The 21,107-nt window shown below is 40.6% G+C and overlaps 1 protein-coding gene across 1 annotated transcript in view; it reads left to right on the top strand.

The window, feature by feature from the left end:
• Positions 1-21,107, top strand: part of LOC134793474 (proteasome-associated protein ECM29 homolog) — a 48,925-nt gene that overhangs the window by 2,529 nt on the left and 25,289 nt on the right. The window contains exons 4-16 of the mRNA XM_063765058.1: positions 99-217; positions 1,079-1,204; positions 1,696-1,807; positions 2,346-2,485; positions 6,840-6,936; positions 7,493-7,582; positions 12,636-12,721; positions 13,273-13,385; positions 13,952-14,107; positions 16,166-16,313; positions 17,285-17,401; positions 18,149-18,449; positions 20,685-20,859. Of these exons, the coding sequence (XP_063621128.1) occupies positions 99-217; positions 1,079-1,204; positions 1,696-1,807; positions 2,346-2,485; positions 6,840-6,936; positions 7,493-7,582; positions 12,636-12,721; positions 13,273-13,385; positions 13,952-14,107; positions 16,166-16,313; positions 17,285-17,401; positions 18,149-18,449; positions 20,685-20,859 (1,780 nt within the window). The remainder of the gene's footprint in view (positions 1-98; positions 218-1,078; positions 1,205-1,695; positions 1,808-2,345; positions 2,486-6,839; positions 6,937-7,492; positions 7,583-12,635; positions 12,722-13,272; positions 13,386-13,951; positions 14,108-16,165; positions 16,314-17,284; positions 17,402-18,148; positions 18,450-20,684; positions 20,860-21,107) is intronic.

Here is a 21,107-nt window from a genome sequence, read left to right as displayed (position 1 = left end):
ACGAGACTTCCGCTTGTAAATTGTAACTTGTAGCTTTATAAAATAGGCCAATGGAGTTTACATTGTAAATCATTTTTTGAACTGAAATATGTTTTCAGAATTTTACTATAATATATATCACAATGGGATTCCCGAGGTTGCCGCGCGAGCAACAACTGTCTTTGGTGCCATCTCTGCTAGAGGCCATTGAGAACAAGCCTCAGGGGCACCAGGATGGGTAAATAACTTTTCTATTTATTTTAAAGAAGATCCAAAGGTTAAGTCAACTCTGCAGGCTATTTGCAATGACATAGTGTGACAATGTCATCATTAATGTCAAATTTCTATGAAAATATGACATTTATAATGACACACCCTCACATTGTCCTATTCAAGTCAGTGCTTAGACGCTTTTTTGTCTTTGTCGAACTAGTTTTTATCCTGAAAAGTAGTGTGTTAATAAAACCAGCACCCCCTAGCGGCCCTAGCTATACTATCCGCAAACCAAATTGAGGACCAGGCGGCATAGCACGGTCGCGTTTTTAGCCCATGTCACCATGCCCGTCACGTTCTAACAAGTATGTAAGTGCGAAAGGGACGCGCATAGTGATAGTCGATAGAAATGGAACCGTGCTGCGCCCGCATATAGGTAACTATCTCACTCTTGCCATGACCACGTAAGCGTGAATGATAAGTTTTACGACCGCGCTCGTAAGTTTGGTTTGCGGATAGTATAACACAAATATTTTATCACTTTTTAGTTTCATTCGTCTTAGAGATGCAGGCAAGTAAAGTAAATTTTTAGTGTATTTTCCCCATTCCTTTTTGTGTAATATATGTATGTTTATCCTATACATTTTGTACTTATGTATTTATATCCTTTATCTTTCTGGTACCTTGTTGTACATTTTGCTGCATTTGTCACCCTCTTTTCACTTTCTCCTCTCATTTACTCAAAGGTTAACTGGAAGAGATCCCTCAAAGGGATAAGTTCGCCTTTGTACTTCTTACTAATTGTATGTTATTTTTAATATGTCTTTTTGTACTACTACTAAACTTCTGTAGGAAAGGAAGCATATATGAACCGATTTTTTTACAGAATATTGGTGCTGATAATGCCGCTGTTAGGCAGCATTAAAGAAGCAGATCTGAATGTAAAGGATAAGCCCAAACTGGCCTCGCTCATACTGAAGTTTGCCACGGACATACTGTTGCTACCTTACAGGTGAGTGCTTTAGGGTGGTATAGGCCTGTTGCAAGTAATAAAGAATCATGGAAATAATGGTTTCAAAGAAAAATATATGTTAATATGATTCTAAAAAATGGCCCAATCTCAGTATAAACTGAAGGATTATTAATATATTCAATAAAATAAAAGTGCGAAATTCTCCAATCGGCCATTATTACTGAAACGCCAATCAGAAGCGTTCTAAGCAGTGACGTCATCAATCCATAACATATTTCTTAGAGCAACATAGGCAACCTCGTTGACCGAAATCTATAAGTCCTCACCAAAGAGTTCTAAGGTGCAAAAAAAATATTATTTCGTCACTAAACATTTATTACGTCCAAAAAATATTATACACGATATAAAGTATTTGTTATTATCTAAATAAAATGCTAAATAATACGATATTTCACCAACAAACTTTTTAATTATTACAAACTTTCCGCAACTTGCGAGTCTGTAATTTCAGAATTTGTATTTTATTCCAGAGCTCTGCCAAATACAGGCGACAGTGAGTTCCAAGTGCCTCCAGGCATGAGCATGAGAACTTATAAAAGGATCGTGGACAAGAATCAGCTCAATCCCAATCAGTTGGAAGAGGTAAGCAGTAAGCACCTAAACACACAAATAGAGTTAGACCAAGATAAGTCTGCAACGATTTTGATAGCACACGCAGTGCAAGTGTTATTTCTTATTCATAGAAGTTCTACGTTTAAAATAACACTTGCACTACGTATGCTATCAAAATCGTTGCATACTTTTCTTGGTCTAGCTATATATTGTTTTTCCGGTTCCTTCTAACACAGGACAGCGTGCAACTTTACGTTACGATAGTTACGAGTTAATTAAGTTGATTTTGCAATATCCTCCTGAGTCCCAGATGCCTTTATAAAGGCTTTATTCCAAAATATACTTTTAACTTTGATTAAATAAGTAAAGGTTCAAAAACTTAACGACCGCTTAAATGAGTCCTCGCCTGCGCGGTACGGGGGCGACGGGGTAGGACGACTAAGGGTGGCGGGGAAGGTGCGGGCGGCAGGTGTCCGGCGCCCGGAGGGACTTGGGACTTAGGAGGACCACTTTTTATTTTCTGTGTCGTTTTATAGTCTGTATTACTCATTATTACGGTATGTTTCAGATGAAATTATCGATAGTGAACTTGATAAGCAAGGACATATTCAACACTCAGGACGTATTGCTGCCGCTGGTGGTGGCCGCGGCCGACTCTAGGTTCAGTGTGGCCAACCACGCCAACAGCCCGCTTATACGGGCTAACAGGTAACATTGCTAACATATCCCATCTTCGGCATCTCAGCCGAAGGGAAAGATTTCCTTTAGGTATTCAAACCAAATAATACACAATATACTTTTCACCACACCAGCTCGGAAAGGCTTACTTTGCACTTCAAAAACGGATAGCAAAGTTGCACTTTGCTATCAGTAATTCACATGTGAGGCAAAATAATCAAATGCAAATTTTGAGTTGTTTTCTTATGTTTGCTGGTAGAATTGACTTTTAAATGATGATTTTGGATGATAAATATTTAATAACATTCATTTGGATTTGATTTGGTTTGATTTTGTTTGATATTTTACATTTAATATTTGGTTCGGGTTGGTGTGGTGAAAAATTTTGTGTTTCACTCGGGGGCAAATTTTGTTTAACCCTCGCAACGCTCAAGATTCCATTTTTCGAACCACTCGCTATGCTCGTGGTTCAATTTTGGAATCTTTCGCTTGCTCGGGTATCAATATTAGCACGAGCGGTTAAACAATAACTTTGCCCCCTTGTAAAACAAATAACTATTGTGCTATAAAGTAGACATGTGTCGTTCGCGAGTGAGTGATTTAAATGAACTATATCTTTTGATTGAACTCGCTCAATCTTCAACTCACTGATGATTTAACTCGCTCAGTCGCTCATCTGACTCAAGTGTTCCTTGCGCGCTCTTTCCCACTCATGATTCGAATGAGCCGGCCGAGCGTGATGAGCGAGGAGCGAATGAGAATATGGTTTCGGAGCGGTTCGGAAGAATTCGGAGGGTGTCGGGAAAACATGGCGGGATCGTATCGCTTGATTCGCCATCTTGGTCGCACTTATGGCTGTGTGTATCTGATTGATTGACATTTCCCTCTACTCACTCTTGAACAATATAGTCTACAGATGCACTGAGCGAAGTGAGCGAAATTAGTGATATATATCACCGCGAGCGAAAGATATGAATTAATCTTTTCAAGTCGGTGAAGCGTTTTGCGCATCTCTACTATAAAGTTAAATATGTACCAACTTATATTGATCATACACGTAATAACGACAGTTCATTTGTACGGTAACAAACGTTGACTGGACAAAGCCTTTCCCAAGGATCTCGATCACTGGTCAGACGCTTTTCTCATCTGTCGATACGACCGGCTGAAAGACGACCAGTGCTGAATAGCTAAATCAACAATAGTCAATACATCGTCGTTTCTTTTCCCCTAATAAGTACGAACAGCAACACTCTTATCTGTCAAGGTCGATTTAGATGGAGACTATTTTGAGACGCCTAAATTACCGCGCCAGTGTCTACCTGAAGCACATCTTCAGACCGTTTAGACAATGACTATTTTCAGTCGCCTAAATCTCGCCTATCCAGGATCTCAGGATAGAGATCTGTAGTCTATCTCAGGACTCCATCATTTAAAATGAATTCAGGAGCAAGAGGCGTGCTAGCAACTGGTGTTTACACGAGTCTGAAAAATAGGCGCGGGGGCAGCGAGAGGCGGGGGGGTCACTGGCGCCAAAAAATAGACTCGTGTTCTATTCCGTGCCAGCGCTGGCATGCCGCGAAAAATGGCACCGAAAGTGTTTATAAGGTGCCTTTTTTAGGCGTCTCAAAATAGAATCTATCTAAATCGACCCTTAATCGGTGGACGTTATGCCTTTTGTAATAAGTTAAAAGGCTTACTGATGGACAGTTAACAGTGTGGGGATGGTACTAATACCAATTGAAATTTTAAAATAAGGTTTGCAAATTGTCATTTAACAGTGTAGTACAGCGGCGCAAGGGCCTTATACACTGTTTGACGTGACTGGACAGTATCGTACCGACGAGTGGTATCGTTGTGTTCGGTAGAGTTTACTGAGTACGAAATAAGAACTCGTCACTTTCTAAGACTGTGGAGGGGTTAACTGTGACGTCACAAAGATGGCGGTCCCGGGTTTCAAAGTTTAGATTGTTACTCGGCAAGTTATTATCAGATTTTAAAAAATGAGGTGTCCTGTGAAAGCTGATGAAATGTAGAATAAAACATGCTATATAACTAAAAGTGTAATTAAATTATATTTTTTTTACGTAATTGTTTAATCTCTAATCTCAGGTGGGAGGCTACTTTCGACTTCGAGCCTTGACAATAATGTACTCAAATATATCTTGTGATTGTAAATCAAGTAACTTTTTACGTCAAAACGCCGTAAACTGTTTTTAGTCACATTTATTAGATTACCTTTTCATGCTTGGCATATAAATCATGTAATACAATGAGTCCAATCGACACTGAAGTGACTACTTTTTGGATTTTTATTGTTTGCTTTATTGGTTATTTAAATATCTTTCATTTGATATATCACTCGTTTAAAAATGTTAGGTAGTTTTTAGGGGTCCGTACCCAAAGGGTAAAACGGGACCCTATTACTAAGACTTCGCTGTCCGTCCGTCCGTCCGTCCGTCTGTCACCAGGCTGTATCTCACGAACCGTGATAGCTAGACAGTTGAAATTTTCACAGATGATGTATTTCTGTTGCCGCTATAACAACAAATACTAAAAACAGAATAAAATAAAGATTTAAATGGGGCTCCCATACAACAAACGTGATTTTTGACCAAAGTTAAGCAACGTCGGGAGTGGTCAGTATTTGGATGGGTGACCGTTTTTTTTTTGCTTTTTTTTTTTTTTTTGCATTATGGTACGGAACCCTTCGTGCGCGAGTCCGACTCGCACTTGCCCGGTTTTTGATATACAGTACAGCATTCTCAGTCGCGCCCGCACCTCCAAGTATTAACTAGGGCTTCCAAACACCGGACCTCTTTCAATACCGGTATTAATACCGAAACTGTCTTCATCAATACCGGGATCCCGGGATCCCGGTATTGACTATGAATCGCTTAAAATATTTGAGTTTTATTATAAAAAGGCTCACTGTAACACCAGATATGTATGTCTTTAGCTTAGGATATTAAACAATAATCGCCGTCTGCAATAATAGGGAATATTACGCAAAACTCTGCATAGAGGACGTCACTAACTCAATCACATGGCCTACCGTGAAACACTACAATCAAAAGTTCCGTTTCTACCTCTCTATCACTCTTATTTATTCGATCGATAGAGAAACAGATAACGAAATTACGATTTTCGCGTTTCGCGGTAAGCCACCTGAAAACAAACCGCCTTGATGCATGAATGTCATAGTAAAACTTGTCAAAAAACTGGTTAAGGCGTAGTATGTATAAGTTACTCTATGGTTTACTAAACAACTTAGTGTTGCACTCTGGCGGTAGAACATTGCAGTAATACTAGGGAGTATTACTGCAATGTATTATCATTTCACCCTCCAGGTTGGCAATCATTTTATCCGCCTTGTTAACTTCGCCACTGTTACCAGTCACATTTTTAGTTCAACCTTATTAGGTTGGCTGGTTTATTAACCAGCCAACTATATTCAAATTTGCCACTAAAAATTCGTTTGCCATACTACAATTCCTTGCTCATTAGTTTCCAATCTTAGATATAATTTTAAGAACTAACTATATTAATATCATATCCTGAACATCAGAATTCATTACCAAATATTTATCTATGCATATGCACCGACCTTGGTCCAATTAAATGATCTTGTTTCATTAAATGGGCAAGTAATATTCTTGATACAGCCGAAGTTACTCATTTAAATGGATTTTAAACAGTATAATCGGCACATTTTCCTTGGTTTTGAAAATACCGGGATCCCGGTATTGCATTAAAAAATACCGGTATTAAAAAATGCGTTTTCACAGACGGGATCCCGGTATTGGAAGCCCTAGTATTAACCGAGCGCGCGCGGTTCGCTGCGCCGCGCCCGCGGTGTAATATTCGTAGTTTACTTGTTTATTATCGGAATCACAAAATTCAAGAAGTAACATGTAGCTTAATCACCTACCTAAATTATTTATATAACATATTTTTCATTTAAGTGGCCGTTTTCATTGTGTTTTTTGGGTGAGAAAAAAAGACAGATATTAAGTTTTCGGATTATTGTAAATAATAAAATAATTAATTGAATTACACTTTTAGTTACATAGCATGTTTTATCCTACATTTCATCAGCTTTCACAGGACACCTCATTTAAAAAAAATCTGATAATAACTCGCCGAGTAACAATCTAAACTTTGAAACCCGGGACCGCCATCTTTGTGACGTCACAGTTAACCCCTCCACAGTCTTAGAAAGTGACGAGTTCTTATTTCGTACTCAGTAAACTCTACCGAACACAACGATACCACTCGTCGGTACGATACTGTCCAGTCACGTCAAACAGTGTATGGTATCCGATCGGATTTGCAAGTTACTGAAGTAACTGAAGATACGTATTAAAAAGCTATTTTGTTGCAGTTCTGTGGACTGGTCGCAGCCTTCGGTAGTGGCTCCTCTGTACTCACTGTATTTAGGCACATGGGGAGGACTAAAGGTGCCCCCAGATGACCGCAAGGTAAGTACCCCTCTCATCCAGTTTTACGCATTTTATTGTCAACCAGTTTTAAGCTATACTTCTCGTATGTTTACATACTATAATGTGACAATTTATTAACAAAAATAAAAGTATTAACAAAACAATTAAACTAAACATTAACATTAAAACTAATATATTATTACAACTAATATACACACTTAGAAATAAATTATATTGTGTAAAATTGTCATATAAAATAAAATCGCTGTTTTTGGGTGTGGTCTCAGTAGCCTAGTTGGCAGCGCATGGACTATACTTGCCGTGAAACTAAGTGACGAGTCAGGTCATAATGCAGTCTCTCACGATTTCACGCTTGGTTGGTCATAGCATTATGATCTCAGTCGCCAGTTGGTATTGCGGCAAGTATAGTGATCCAGTATCGCGAGTTCGAGCCCCGCCCTAGACAGTGAATTTTTCCACTTTTAATTTATTTCTAAGCTTAATAGCATCGTTTGCAGAAGTTTCTGCTTAATACGTAATTAATTTTATTTACATACTGTTGATATCTAAAATTTAACTAAATACATATTTCTAGGTGCCAGCGTGTACCAGACTTCGGCTCAAAATAATTCAGTACTTGAACAAAGCAACAGGAGCAGGCATTATGTTTCCTCATTGTGTACAGGTAATATCTTAACAGACCAACCAGAATTAACAAGCCGATAATAATCGTTTGTCACTTTCCATCATACCAATGCGTCGGAAAGGGACAAACGATTATTATCGGCTTGTCAACTTTAGTAGACGTTTATGAATAAGGGAGGTAGTGCATAATCCTTTGCCAACTTACTTTCTGGGAAACGTTCGTATTTATCATGCTACTTCAGTCAACCTTAGTACTTTTTGTACCGAGACTGACTGAAATAGCATAACACGTTCGTGCGTTTCCGTGAAAATACGTAAAGGATTATGCACTACATAATCTTTACATCACTTCGTTACATAATTGTTGTGAAAATTAGGTATTTGTAAAATAAAGTAAGAAAGAGATGTTCATGACAAGAGTGTTTTATTCGAAGTAAGGTAACTAGGCAAATTTAAAATACATGTATATCAAAAATAGAAAATAGAAAACTTAACAGTTGTCTGCACAAAAGAGGTCAACTACAACATCCGCCCTTAATCGAAGTTGTGCCAGACAAACACAAAACAAAAACTTAAGTCTCTATTCCTAAGTTAAGTATACACCGTTTATGTACTATAGGTCCTAGTGGCTTCGTTAGTACATCGGCAGGCATATCACTACTTTTGATGTATTCTAATTTAACAACATTATTTGAGACCTTTTCCCTAATAAAGTGAAATCTGGTATCTATATGTTTCGTCCTGTTGTGGTGTACAGGATTTCGAACGAGGTTGATGGCACTCTGACTGTCAGAAGCTAAATGAACTATATGCAATTTACCTGTTATCTCATAGATAAACCGTCGTAAGTAGCATGCTTCCTTCGTGGCAGACGCTAGTGCCATATATTCCGATTCGGCTGAAGATAAAGCCACTGTAGGCTGCTTCTTGGACTCCCAGGATACTGGACCTCCACTTAACTCGAAGGTGTATCCAGTGTACGACCTTCTGTCAATCGGACAATTTGCCCAGTCCGCGTCACTAAAGCCTTTTAAAGGTTCTCCACTCTTCCTGTAAACCAAGGAGTAATTTAAAGTACCCTTCAGGTACTGCAGAACCCTTTTCGCAGCATTCCAGTGTTCTTTAGTAAAGCACGTATTAAACTGGCTTAAATAGCTCGTAGCGTAAGCGATATCGGGTCGTGAGTTTACCGTAAGATACATGAGGCATCCTATTAAGTTCTGATACGGATAAGACTCACCTTCTTGACCATCAGTTCTTCTTTCCATATTCTTTTTAACTAGAGGAGTATCCACAGTCTTACAATCCTTCATGTTAAATTTTTCCAATATAGAAAGAATATAACTTCGCTGATTTAATTTAATACACTCGGAATCGCAATCAATTTGTAAACCTAAATAACATTTTAATATTCCGAGATCTTTCAAAGAAAAATATTTCGACAAATTCCTTTTGACAGTGTCAAACGTCGAATCAGATTTAAAGAAGACTATTATGTCATCGACAAAAATACCCAATATCACGAGTTCCTTACCAAAAAGTTTCGTATATACGCAAGGCTCGGAAGGAGTTCCTGTAAAACCTATTTTTAAAAGCGTTTCATTTAACTTTTTGTTCCATGCTCGCGGTGCCTGTTTAAGGCCGTAAAGGGATTTCTTCAGCAAACAAACCTTGTTTTCTTTGCCCTTTTCGATGAAACCAAGAGGTTGCTCCATGAAAACTTCTTCTTCTAAATCTCCGTTTAGGAACGCGGTATCAACGTCCAAGTGCTTCATTCTTAACCCCATCTCTGCAGCTAATGCAAATAAAGTGCGGAGGGAAGAATGGCGAATCACAGGTGCAAACGTCTCATCGTAGTCTACTCCCTCGACTTGATGAAAGCCTTTCACGACGAGTCTCGCTTTATACTTGGTTATATTACCGTACGCGTCCTTTTTAATTTTGTATACCCATTTACATGGTATGACCTTTTTATTAGGCTTATCTACTAGGTCCCATGTGTGGAGTTTTTTCAGTGAACTATACTCATTAGCCATAGCATGCTTCCACTTATCTGCATCATCGGCATGAGTAGCTTCAAGATATGTCGTAGGTTCTCTAGAATCAACCGTAGACACGTTGTATGTTAGGAAATCTGGTGGTTTCCTATCTCTTGAGGGGTATCTCGGCTCAGGATGAGCTTCCTCTTCCACACTTGCAGGCTCTTCATCCGCACTAGGTAGCCGTGGTTCACTGAAGGGCTCTCGCTCTTCCATAGATACTAAATCTTCGGCACTTTCTAGATTTATCGGCGAAGGCGGTGGTGCAGGGTCATTGCTCTCGTCACAGTCATAAAATTGACAATCTTGACAGTTTTCAGACTCGGTCTCTCTTTTATCTTCGAACAATAAAATAGAGTCTGACTGTACCTCAGGTTCTGGTGACCTCTGCTTCAGCTCTGTAAAACAATTCTCAAAAAAGGTTGCATCTCTGGACATAAACATTCTTCGTGGGCTGGCAGGATCCCTAAAAATATAAGTACCTGGATTTTCTGAATAACCGACGAAAATCGCTTCCTGTGCCTTGACATCTAATTTCCTTCTGTGACACGAGGGTATATGGACAAGTGCTCTACATCCGAACACTTTCAGGTGACTAAGTTCACCTCTACGACCATACCACCTGTCAAAAGGAATTTTTCCACCTAAGGCTCGATGAGGAGACCTATTCTTTAGGTACACGGCAACTTGAAATGCGTCTTCCCAGAATGCTTTCGACAGTGAGCTTTCAGCTAGCAACGTCCGCGCCTTCTCTGTAATCGAACGATGTGTGCGCTCCGCGACTCCAACCTGTTGAGGACTGTAAGGCGTCGTCGTTTGATGCTCGATACCTTTCGATGCAAGATAATCAACAAACTCTTTATTTACGAACTCTTTACCTCCGTCAGTCCTAACCGCTTTTATTTTCTTGTCTAATTGATTTTCAACAAAAGTTTGAAACAGACAGAATTTATTTTTTACTTCTGTTTTGGAAGAAATGAAATAAGCAAACACCTTTCGTGTATAATCGTCTACTATCGTTAACATATACCTATTTCCTTGAAAAGAGGTTGTAGACACCGGTCCCATGAGATCCATATGGATCAGCTCTAACGGGGAAGTAGCTCTATTAAACGCTACCCTCTTGAAAGGTTTCCTCGCTTGTTTACCTTCCACGCAAGCGATGCAACTATTTTTATCTACTACTGAATACTTTACGCCTACCTCGTGATTCTTCAGTTGGTTCATGCCTATGCGACACAAATGTCCTAGCCTCTTATGCCAAAGTTGATAACTATCCTGACAGTCAGAGTGCACATCCTGTGTCATATAATTATCTGCCACATTCTCGGGAACATTGACAGTACCGTCTAAAACGTACAGTCCACCACAGGGCGAGGCATGAGCAACAGATTCACCTGTAAAATGAAAATTATCAGATTTATAAAAATTACATCCATTAATATCAAAAACACATATAAAACCCTTTTCAACAGTTTTGTATACAGACAACAAATTAGCTTTTAAATCTGGTACAAAATCAACATCACTGATCTTGGTGACCATGTTCTCGGGTGTGTTTATTGATATATTTCCAATTCCGCAGCACTTAATCTGTTCTCCGTTTGCGACAGTAACGGTACCTTGATTCTGTATCGTAAGACTCTGAAACCAATCTCGTCTAGAAGCCATGTGTCTAGTACAGCCCGAATCTACATAAATGATGTCCTTACTTGAGCTGCCAGAAGTATTAAGAGCTGTAAGTGTAAATGTCGTATCGTTGACAGTTACCTCATTGGCTTTCTCCTTCTTGCCTCTCATCGGACAGTCTGGTCGCTTATGTCCAGGCATTTTGCAGTCGTAACAAACCAGATCCTTCTTCTTTGACTTCGGCTTCCTTTTCGCATGAAAAACCGATTCTAATGGTGTAGCCGCATCCTTGGACATTTCATTCAGCAGTTTTGTCTTAACTAAGTCTGTAGTCACATCGACATTACAGTTTTCTAAAGCCATAATGAGAGGTTCGTATTTTGGAGTGAGACCTCCTAAAAGTATCGCAGCAATAGACTTATCCTCTAAGACTACATCTATATCCGCCAGATCCTGTGCGGTTGACATAACTGCGTTAATGTACAGTTCCATATTCGAAAAGTCTGACAGACTTAACCTGTACAATTTTCGCTCTAAAGAAAGTCTTCGTCCCATTCCCTTATCCTCAAAAGCTTTCTGCAAAGATTTCCATGCGTCGGCTGCGGTTTTCGCACATCGAACATGAATGATTGCCGCACCATCTATTGTCAAACATATCTTTGCCAGGGCTTTCGAATCTTTTCGTACCTTTGTAGAGGCAGGGGTCGTGTCTCCTTCAGGGTAGCCACCGATTGTCTCCCACAGATCCTCGTGCAATAGGTAATTGCGCATCTTAAATTTCCACGCAGGGTATCCATCTTTGCTCCTCAGGCAAAACGATGGAATAGATGAGCTTGAATGGGAATTAGAAACACTCGAAACATCTCCCGATTCGTGTGACATTTTTACGATTTTTATTATTTTCATCAATCACAGAATCACTACAACTCAATATTTTACGAAATACACATTACACTAAACTTTGCATTATAAATTATAGCATTCGTGCTGATAACGTGTTGTGAAAATTAGGTATTTGTAAAATAAAGTAAGAAAGAGATGTTCATGACAAGAGTGTTTTATTCGAAGTAAGGTAACTAGGCAAATTTAAAATACATGTATATCAAAAATAGAAAATAGAAAACTTAACAGTTGTCTGCACAAAAGAGGTCAACTACAACAATAATATCAAGCAGTAGCACCATTACAGTAAGCTGCAGAGTAGTTGATGTATTGTTATTACTTTTGCTTGTATGTAGATTCAATGTTGACGTGTAAAAGTGCCCTTGTGGCCTATTTGCTGAATAAGGTTTTGAAGTTTGAAGAGATAACTGCATGCAAACAAGTTGGGCGGGGGGGGGGGGGGGGGCTCAGTTATCTCTGCAGCTTACTGTACATAAGATCTATCATTGCTTGGGTAATTCAGTCATGTAATCATGTTCTCAGGTGATATTCTCTTCGTTGTTCGACCCGAATACAAACTCCAGGCTGCGCAACATGGCGCTGATGTTCCTACTTAATGTCATTAACAGGTAACTAATGTTTTTAATTGCGAAAATTCTGTAACCACACAAACGAAAAATCTACAATATCTTAACGAAAAAAAAAAAGGTTTTTTTTTCATAATTATATGGTGGCTGATTCTAGTTAACTTGAAACGTCCGTCCAACTATTAGTACGTAGGATTAAATTCAGGAATATAGTTCAGATCCGGAAACCCGTACCAACTTTGACTAAGTTGTTGGGGATGGTATTGGGTACATGGTGGAGGCAGTATCGCAGGAAATCATCTTGCGTGCCATGGCGTCATCAAAATGGCGGCCTCGTGACAGATACTGCTGATTACACCCAAGTTGTACATTGCAAATACAGTCGAAAGTATTAATTTATGACCTGTTTCGTACCTTGTCACAGTGACAATCGATATGGAAGTCGCTAGAGACCTCATACTATTATTGTCACTGTGACAAGGTACAAAATGGGTCATAAGTCATAAATTAAAATTTTCGACAGTACAAGCACCGTATCTTCTTCGATCATTTCTGATAACGGAGACAATCATTCCTTTGCTTAATCTTTGCAGTGGGGAACTAGGACAGTTACGGAAAGTATCCTCAGTGTTCCTACAAGGACTGCTGAAGATAATCCGTTCTGACGACTACGCCGAACAGCAACCCAAAGCCTACATGTGTTTAGGTAAGTGACAATCTGACAAGTAAGACACGATTGAATTTCGTCCTGAGCGCTTTATTCCAAGTTTTAAGTATCGAGTCTGTTCGGAAGGAAGTCGTGGAATGTATTGGGCCCCATACATTCCACGACTCTTCTCTTTCCGCCCAGACTCTAGTAGACTTTTCAGCTTAGGCTGGTGGGTGGAATACGTAGGTGTTACATTCAAATGATTCAAAAGTAAGGGCGAATACCTAATGGCTGACCCGCATATGACTCTCAAATGATTAATAAAATATACATAATAAATATTCTAAAATAATTAGGTACTACTTGTATAGTAAAAATAGACAGTGTTAACTTTGGGATGCAAAAGTTTCATTTTGCGCATGCGACATATGTTGGAGTTTTGCGATATGGGTAATAGGACCATCACGATAAGGGACTGTTAGAAATTTAAGGAACAAGGGACTATTTGTGACAGAAACATCAATTTCAAAAATTAACTAACGTTCCTACTAGAAATGCATTTTTATAACAGTGAATCAGTAAAATATAAGTGATGTTATTTTTACACCTTATTCTACCATCAGGCAGGCTAGCATTGAAGTGTCCGAAGACCATCAACAACCAGTTCGCGCTCCTCGAAGAGTTGGTCAAGAAGATTCCAGAAGCCACGCCCGAAATGAGGACGGCCTTACGGGACGCTTTGCTGGAGATGGCTGTAGCTTACAGGATCAACCCTGAAGGTAACTTAGTTTACACCTTACCTTATTCTACCATCAAGCAGGCTAGCATTGAAGTGCCCGAAGACCATCAACAACCAGTTCGCGCTCCTCGAAGAGTTGGTCAAGAAGATTCCAGAAGCCACGCCCGAGATGAGGACGGCTTTACGGGACGCTTTGCTTGAGATGGCCGTAGCTTACAGGATCAACCCTGAAGGTAACTTAGTTTACACCTCACCTTAGTCTACCATCAGGCAGGCTAGCATTGAAGTGTCCGAACACCATCAATAACCAGTTGGCGCTCCTCGAAGAGTTGGCCAAGAAGATTCCAGAAGCCACGCCCGAGATGAGGACGGCCTTACGGGACGCTTTGCTTGAGATGGCTGTAGCTTACAGGATCAACCCTGAAGGTAACTTAGTTTACACCTCACCTTATTCCACCATCAGGCAGGCTAGCATTGAAGTGTTCGAAGACCATCAACAACCAGTTGGCGCTCCTCGAAGAGTTGGTCAAGAAAATTCCAGAAGCTACGCCCGAGATGAGGACGGCCTTACGGGACGCTTTGCTTGAGATGGCTGTAGCTTACAGGATCAACCCTGAAGGTAACTTAGTTTACACCTCACCTTATTCTACCATCAGGCAGGCTAGCATTGAAGTGTCCGAAGACCATCAACAACCAGTTCGCGCTCCTCGAAGAGTTGGTCAAGAAGATTCCAGAAGCCACGCCCGAGAAGAGGACGGCCTTACGGGACGCTTTGCTTGAGATGGCTGTAGCTTACAGGATCAACCCTGAAGGTAACTTAGTTTACACCTCACCTTATTCTACCATCAGGCAGGCTAGCATTGAAGTGCCCGAAGACCATCAACAACCAGTTCGCGCTCCTCGAAGAGTTGGTCAAGAAGATTCCAGAAGCCACGCCCGAGATGAGGACGGCTTTACGGGACGCTTTGCTTGAGATGGCCGTAGCTTACAGGATCAACCCTGAAGGTAACTTAGTTTACACCTCACCTTAGTCTATCATCAGGCAGGCTAGCATTGAAGTGTCCGAACACCATCAATAACCAGTTGGCGCTCCTCGAAGAGTTGGCCAAGAAGATTCCAGAAGCCACGCCCGAGATGAGGACGGCCTTACGGGACGCTTTGCTTGAGATGGCTGTAGCTTACAGGATCAACCCTGAAGGTAACTTAGTTTACACCTCACCTTATTCCACCATCAGGCAGGCTAGCATTGAAGTGTCCGAAGACCATCAACAACCAGTTGGCGCTCCTCGAAGAGTTGGTCAAGAAAATTCCAGAAGCTACGCCCGAGATGAGGACGGCCTTACGGGACGCTTTGCTTGAGATGGCTGTAGCTTACAGGATCAACCCTAAAGGTAACTTAGTTTACACCTCACCTTATTCTACCATCAGGCAGGCTAGCATTGAAGTGTCCGAAGACCATCAACAACCAGTTCGCGCTCCTCGAAGAGTTGGTCAAGAAGATTCCAGAAGCCACGCCCGAGATGTGGACGGCCTTACGGGACGCATTGCTTGAGATGGCTGTAGCTTACAGGATCAACCCTGAAGGTAACTATAGGCCCCGTGCATGAACTATAGGGGGCAGCATAGGAGCCAACCGATTTTTGGCGCGAGGCGTAAATGTGTCGTTTACGCTTCCGATGAAGCCCACAAGATGGCAGAACCTACTATGTGCACAAGGAAACGTACCGACGAAAACGGTAGATGGTAGCTTGCTTTGGCAATGTACACGTGCACATGTTTCCGATTCAGGCCACAAGATGGCAGACCCTCCAACGCGCATGGTCCCTATACCCAAATACACCCACTTTTTCAGTAAAAAAAGGCGCAAAATTCAATTTTTCTATGGGAAGTCAACTCTTAGCGTCTACATTATTTATGTTTGCCGCCTTTTTCTACTGTCAAAGTGGATGTGCCAGAGTATAAGTGAGGCGATCTTCACACTTGATGCGTATCTGCACAATCACACTCACTAAAATTATAACATTGAATGACTTTTCCAATCCACATATATTAATTGTTATGCGTAGCGCGATACTCGTTAATTTATATCCGTTTACAGATAAACTCGAAATAATGGACACAATATCCGAAGACCCCGGCACTTCGCAAGAGGCGATGGAGACTGACGAAGGATCGGAGAGCAAGAAACCGAAAACAACCGCCTTTGACGAACTTCAAGCGTTGGCACTCTTCGGTTTACTGGAGCAGTGAGTACTAGTATAAAGTTTGTATCAATTTGAATTTAAAAAGTATTAGAATAGGGGTTAAAATGCACTTACGAGAGATTAAAAGAGTTATTTTGATGAACCAAAATCAATGGCACTTTTTGCTTTACTAGGCCAGTAGTGCAAATGTTGTATGAAATAGCACTTAAAACGTATTAAAATAGGGGTTAGAATCGATTACCAATAATGTTAGAGACCAACGAAGTTTCAGAGATTTAACCTTTTGAACGCGACGCCTATCGTGCGCGGTGCGCGTCACAGTGAACCTTGTCGGAATGCACTAAGGTTGTTATTGGGGCTGTAGCCGCGCGCTTCAGTTGAGGTCAAAGGGTCAAGAAACCTTAAACGACCGCCTTTGATCATCATGAGCATGAAGTGGAAACGCACTTAACAAGTACCCACGCTATGCTATTTAACAAGTACCTACCAAATATATTAAACCCACTGCTTCGACGCACAGCAAAAAGTAATTTCACCATACCAGCTCGGAAAGGCTTACTTTGCACTTCAAAAAGTGATAGCAAAGTTGCATTTTATTCACATATGAGGCAAAGTAATCAAATGCAAATTTTGAGTTGTTTTCTTATGTTTACTGGTAGAATTGACTTTTAAATGATGATTTTGGATCACAAATATTTAATAACATTCATTTGGATTTGATTTGGTTTGATTTTGTTTGATATTTTACATTTAATATTTGCTTCGGGTTGGTGTGGTGAAAAATTTTGTGTTTCACTCGGGGGCAAATTTTGTTTAACCCTCGTGCTTTCAAACCCTCGCAACGCTCAAGATTCCATTTTCGAATCACTCGCTACGCTCGTGGTTTAGTTTTGGAATCTTTCGCTTGCTCATCAATATTAGCACAAGCGGTTAAACAATAACTTTGCCCCCTTGTAAAACAAATAACTATTTCTCAATGACAAATTAATGTTCTATGATTCTCTTTCTAACAGTTACATGCACAGCGAGGAGTCAATGATCAGATACATCGCGATGCGATATTCCGCGGCGGTGTACCCCCAAGACTACATTCCGTCCAGATATCTGCTCTTACTGGCCAGTGGCGACAGGTGAGTACATAAATGGGTTTTCAGGTACTGCTAGCGGCAAAAATAATTACATATGTAGTGCATAATTGTTCTCCATCGTATTTTCTCGGAAACGTTCGTATTTGTCGTGCTACTGCAGTCAACCTCAATATTTTTTGTACCGAGAATGACTGAAATAGCAAGACACTTTCGTACGTTTCCGTGTTAAAACGATGGAAAATAATTATGCACTACATCTGTATGCAGGTAAAGCTGTCAAAATGATATATTATTATGCTCAGATCATTTTAAAGACCTTGCCCACTTAGCAATTTCTGCTGCTTACTACATTTGACTGATGCTAAGACAGACCGCTTTTGCTTTATCTTAACTTTGATATCAAACCTCTTGACATTATTTGGCATCAGGGTTTAGTATTTCCAAAGAGAATCCAGTATAGAGGTGTATTGTCAAAGTAAATTTTGTAGTCACAGTAAATTTACTGTGTCAGAAACACATGGTTAAAACTTTTAGAACGCCAATTGACATTGATCCTTGTTCTTTAACTGATATGTGTTAAAATTGTTAAATGTCAAAGGGTGCCATCTACACGAGCATAGGCCAAAGGTATGGCGCCATCTTTTCGAGCATTATTTTATTTTTATTTTCGGAGGCACGTTTTTTTCTTAGACTTTATTTAGCCTAATACGGAGTTTTAATTGTATATCTTTGGTATTTCTATATATGGTGTCAAATACTTGTCGGTGTAATAAACAATTCTTTTCTCAGCCAAGATGAGGTGTCCACAGAAGCGCTAAAATGCCTCTACGGAACATCCCGTCCTAGCGAAATAGATGATGTCGTAAACAACGTGAACAAGAAAGAGACAACCACAGTCAACTTGGACGCCGAAACCTCCGAGAAAGACAAGGACAAAGAACAAGAGGAGGAGTTCAAAGTGCCGAAATTTGGGGATGTAGTGAACTACGTGTGGGATCAGTTGCAGAAGAGGAAAAAGGGGTCCAACTCGAAGCATCGCTATGTGGTCAATAACCAAGTGCTGCAGTTTCACCCTTTGACATATCAGGAGGTGAGTGCGGTGTAGATATAGGTATTCCAATTTAGGGAGATGTGAATGATGAAGTGATGGAACTAAAACTGAAATACTTTAAGCCGCGTCTCGATATTGCGCGGCAAACTATCGAACATTGGCTCGCGCGGCAGCCGCGCGCAATGGATACCGGACTGCCGCGCGAGCCAACTCGATCATTGGCGCGCTCGAACGTGCCGCGCGACGAACCATTTACTGTCGGTTTTTGGCCGCGCGGCAAAGGAGTGTTCGCGCGCAGTTGGGACGAATGTGTATATATTTCAGCTGGCTCGCGCGGCCGCAGACTTGGATAATGAAAAGTGTCGTACTTTAATTAACTTATACGGCACTAAACAGTTTCTATGGAACAGTAAATGTAGTGATTATCGCAACAGATCATTAAGAAGTGATGCATGGAATTCAAAAATTCGTAATCTTCTGATGTCATTCTTATGAAATTTTTTACTGTATTGTCGGATCGCTTGCCGCGCTATAGTTTGAAGGCGCGTCTCGATATTGCGCGGCGGCCGCGCGAGCAATGTTCGACCGCGGCAAACCTGTATTTTGGCTCTCGAGCCAATTTCGGCACGATCTTGAACTTATGCGCGGCGGCAGGCGATCCGACGATCGACCACATTATATCACAAAAAATAATTATTCGGAACGAAGTATAGCCAAATAGAAAAATGATCTGTTGCGATAATAACTACATTTACTGTTCCATAGAAACTGTTTAGTGCCGTATAATTCAATTAAAGTACGACACTTTTCATTATCCATGTATGCGGCCGCGCGAGCCAACTGAAATATACGTAGGCAACTCTGAAAGTTCTTAGAAAAGGCTACTTAGAGATCATATAACAAAAAGAGGCATATTTTTTATGAAAATATAACTCTTTATACTTTTTTTGAGGTATATGCAATTTGGTCGTTATCTGTGTTTCAGGATTGATGGCAATTTGGAAATTGTACGTCGAGCGTTATTCCAATTTCGACCTAAGAATATTTTCGTATTACTATTTATAACGATTTTCATTGTGGGCTCAGCCAACAACAGAGTTACAGTAGGCTTCAGTTATAGTTTCAAAATGAAGCCTAGTTCTTGTACGTCTGTTTATTTTTTAAATTACACATTTAATCGCTTTTGTAGTTATTCAACGGATGATCATAGAGAAGCATGTCATTCAAGAGTGACGTCAAAAGTTTACATCGCACAGTTGTGCGGTTAATAAAAAATACTGGCAAAAAATTGTATATCAGTAGTTTTTGATATCCCTCAGTATTCATATGACACTGTTAAAAAAATCTTGCTTAAATTATTTTGTGTCAAAAAAGCTTGAATCCCGATGGGTACCTCATGAATTTCATACAAAACCTCCGAGGACCTAAAATCGCCATACAAAAAAGGCATTGGAAGAATGAGCTGTGTGCGCTTCAGGGTAATCCTATCCTAATAAAAATTTGTACGCGTGGTCAGAAAGAGATAAATCACGCATTAAAATAAAGAGTAACGTCCTAATTACTTCAGCTTTTTCTATTCTAAACACTTTCAGTTTGCCCCTCGTATACACACCCGTCCCAACTGCGCGCGAACATTCCTTTGCCGCGCGTCGAAACACCGACAATGAATTTCGTCGCGCGGCGCGTTCGAGCGCGCCAATGATCGAGTTGGCTCGCGCGGCAGCCCGGTATCCATTGCGCGCGGCTGCCGCGCGAGCCAATGTTCGATAGCTTGCCGCGCGATATGGAGACGGGCCTTAAGATGATGCCAAAAATGGCTCGCGAGCCAAAATACACATTTGCCGCGGTCAAACAATGCTCGCGCGGCCGCCGCGCGATATCGAGACACGCCTTTAGATAAAAACCTTAAATTTAAACTGGATTTGATTTGTAGATTCTTTATGGTGAATTAAAGCGCGGCGGTAGTGTGCACGGGTGGTATTCCATCTATCTCACTAAGCAAAATGTGAGACGCAAGACACATTAGACAAAGAAATTGGACAGGTGGAATGGGTGGTATTCCCCGTGTCCAATTTCTTTGTCTAATGTGTCTTGCGTCTCGACGACAAAACTCATCAAATGGCTTATAATCTCATCGGAATTGCACGGTAGAGGGAAAATTCTGGAGTATTAACATCTAAATTTTTTTCACCTCTGTGTCGTTCATTCTTTCACTCCAGCTTCGTAAATACATTTGTCAGTGTAAGAGGTAATACAGCACCGCGACATTTCCAGATCCTTCGGTACCTCCGCATGTGCCTAAACCGCGAAGCTGGCTTGCGCGACTGCTCCGAGCATCCCAACGCCACGTCGCCGCTGCTCGCCAAGTACTTCTACGAGCATTTGCTCGATTCGGAGGTGTTGGAGCGGTACCTCTCTATGATCAACTCCCTACTGAGCGCTAGCCCAGGTAAAATTATTTAATTTTTAACAAGCAGAAACGTCTGCGAACGATGCTATAAGCTTAGAATAAATTTAAAAGTGAAAAAAATACTGTCTTGGGAGAGACTTGAACTCATGGTCTCTGGATCGATATTCCAGCGCTCTGCCATCTGAGCCACTAAGACCTCATCCGTAGCCAGCAATATTATATTTTTGCAGGTAAAATTTTATTTAATTTGTCATATTCTACAACTTCTTTTTCTTATACTGACGGAA

Source organism: Cydia splendana, chromosome 9 (assembly GCF_910591565.1).
Source record: "Cydia splendana chromosome 9, ilCydSple1.2, whole genome shotgun sequence".
In the NCBI taxonomy this organism is placed as follows: Eukaryota; Metazoa; Arthropoda; class Insecta; order Lepidoptera; family Tortricidae; genus Cydia; species Cydia splendana.
This window is presented reverse-complemented; position numbering and strand designations above follow the sequence as displayed.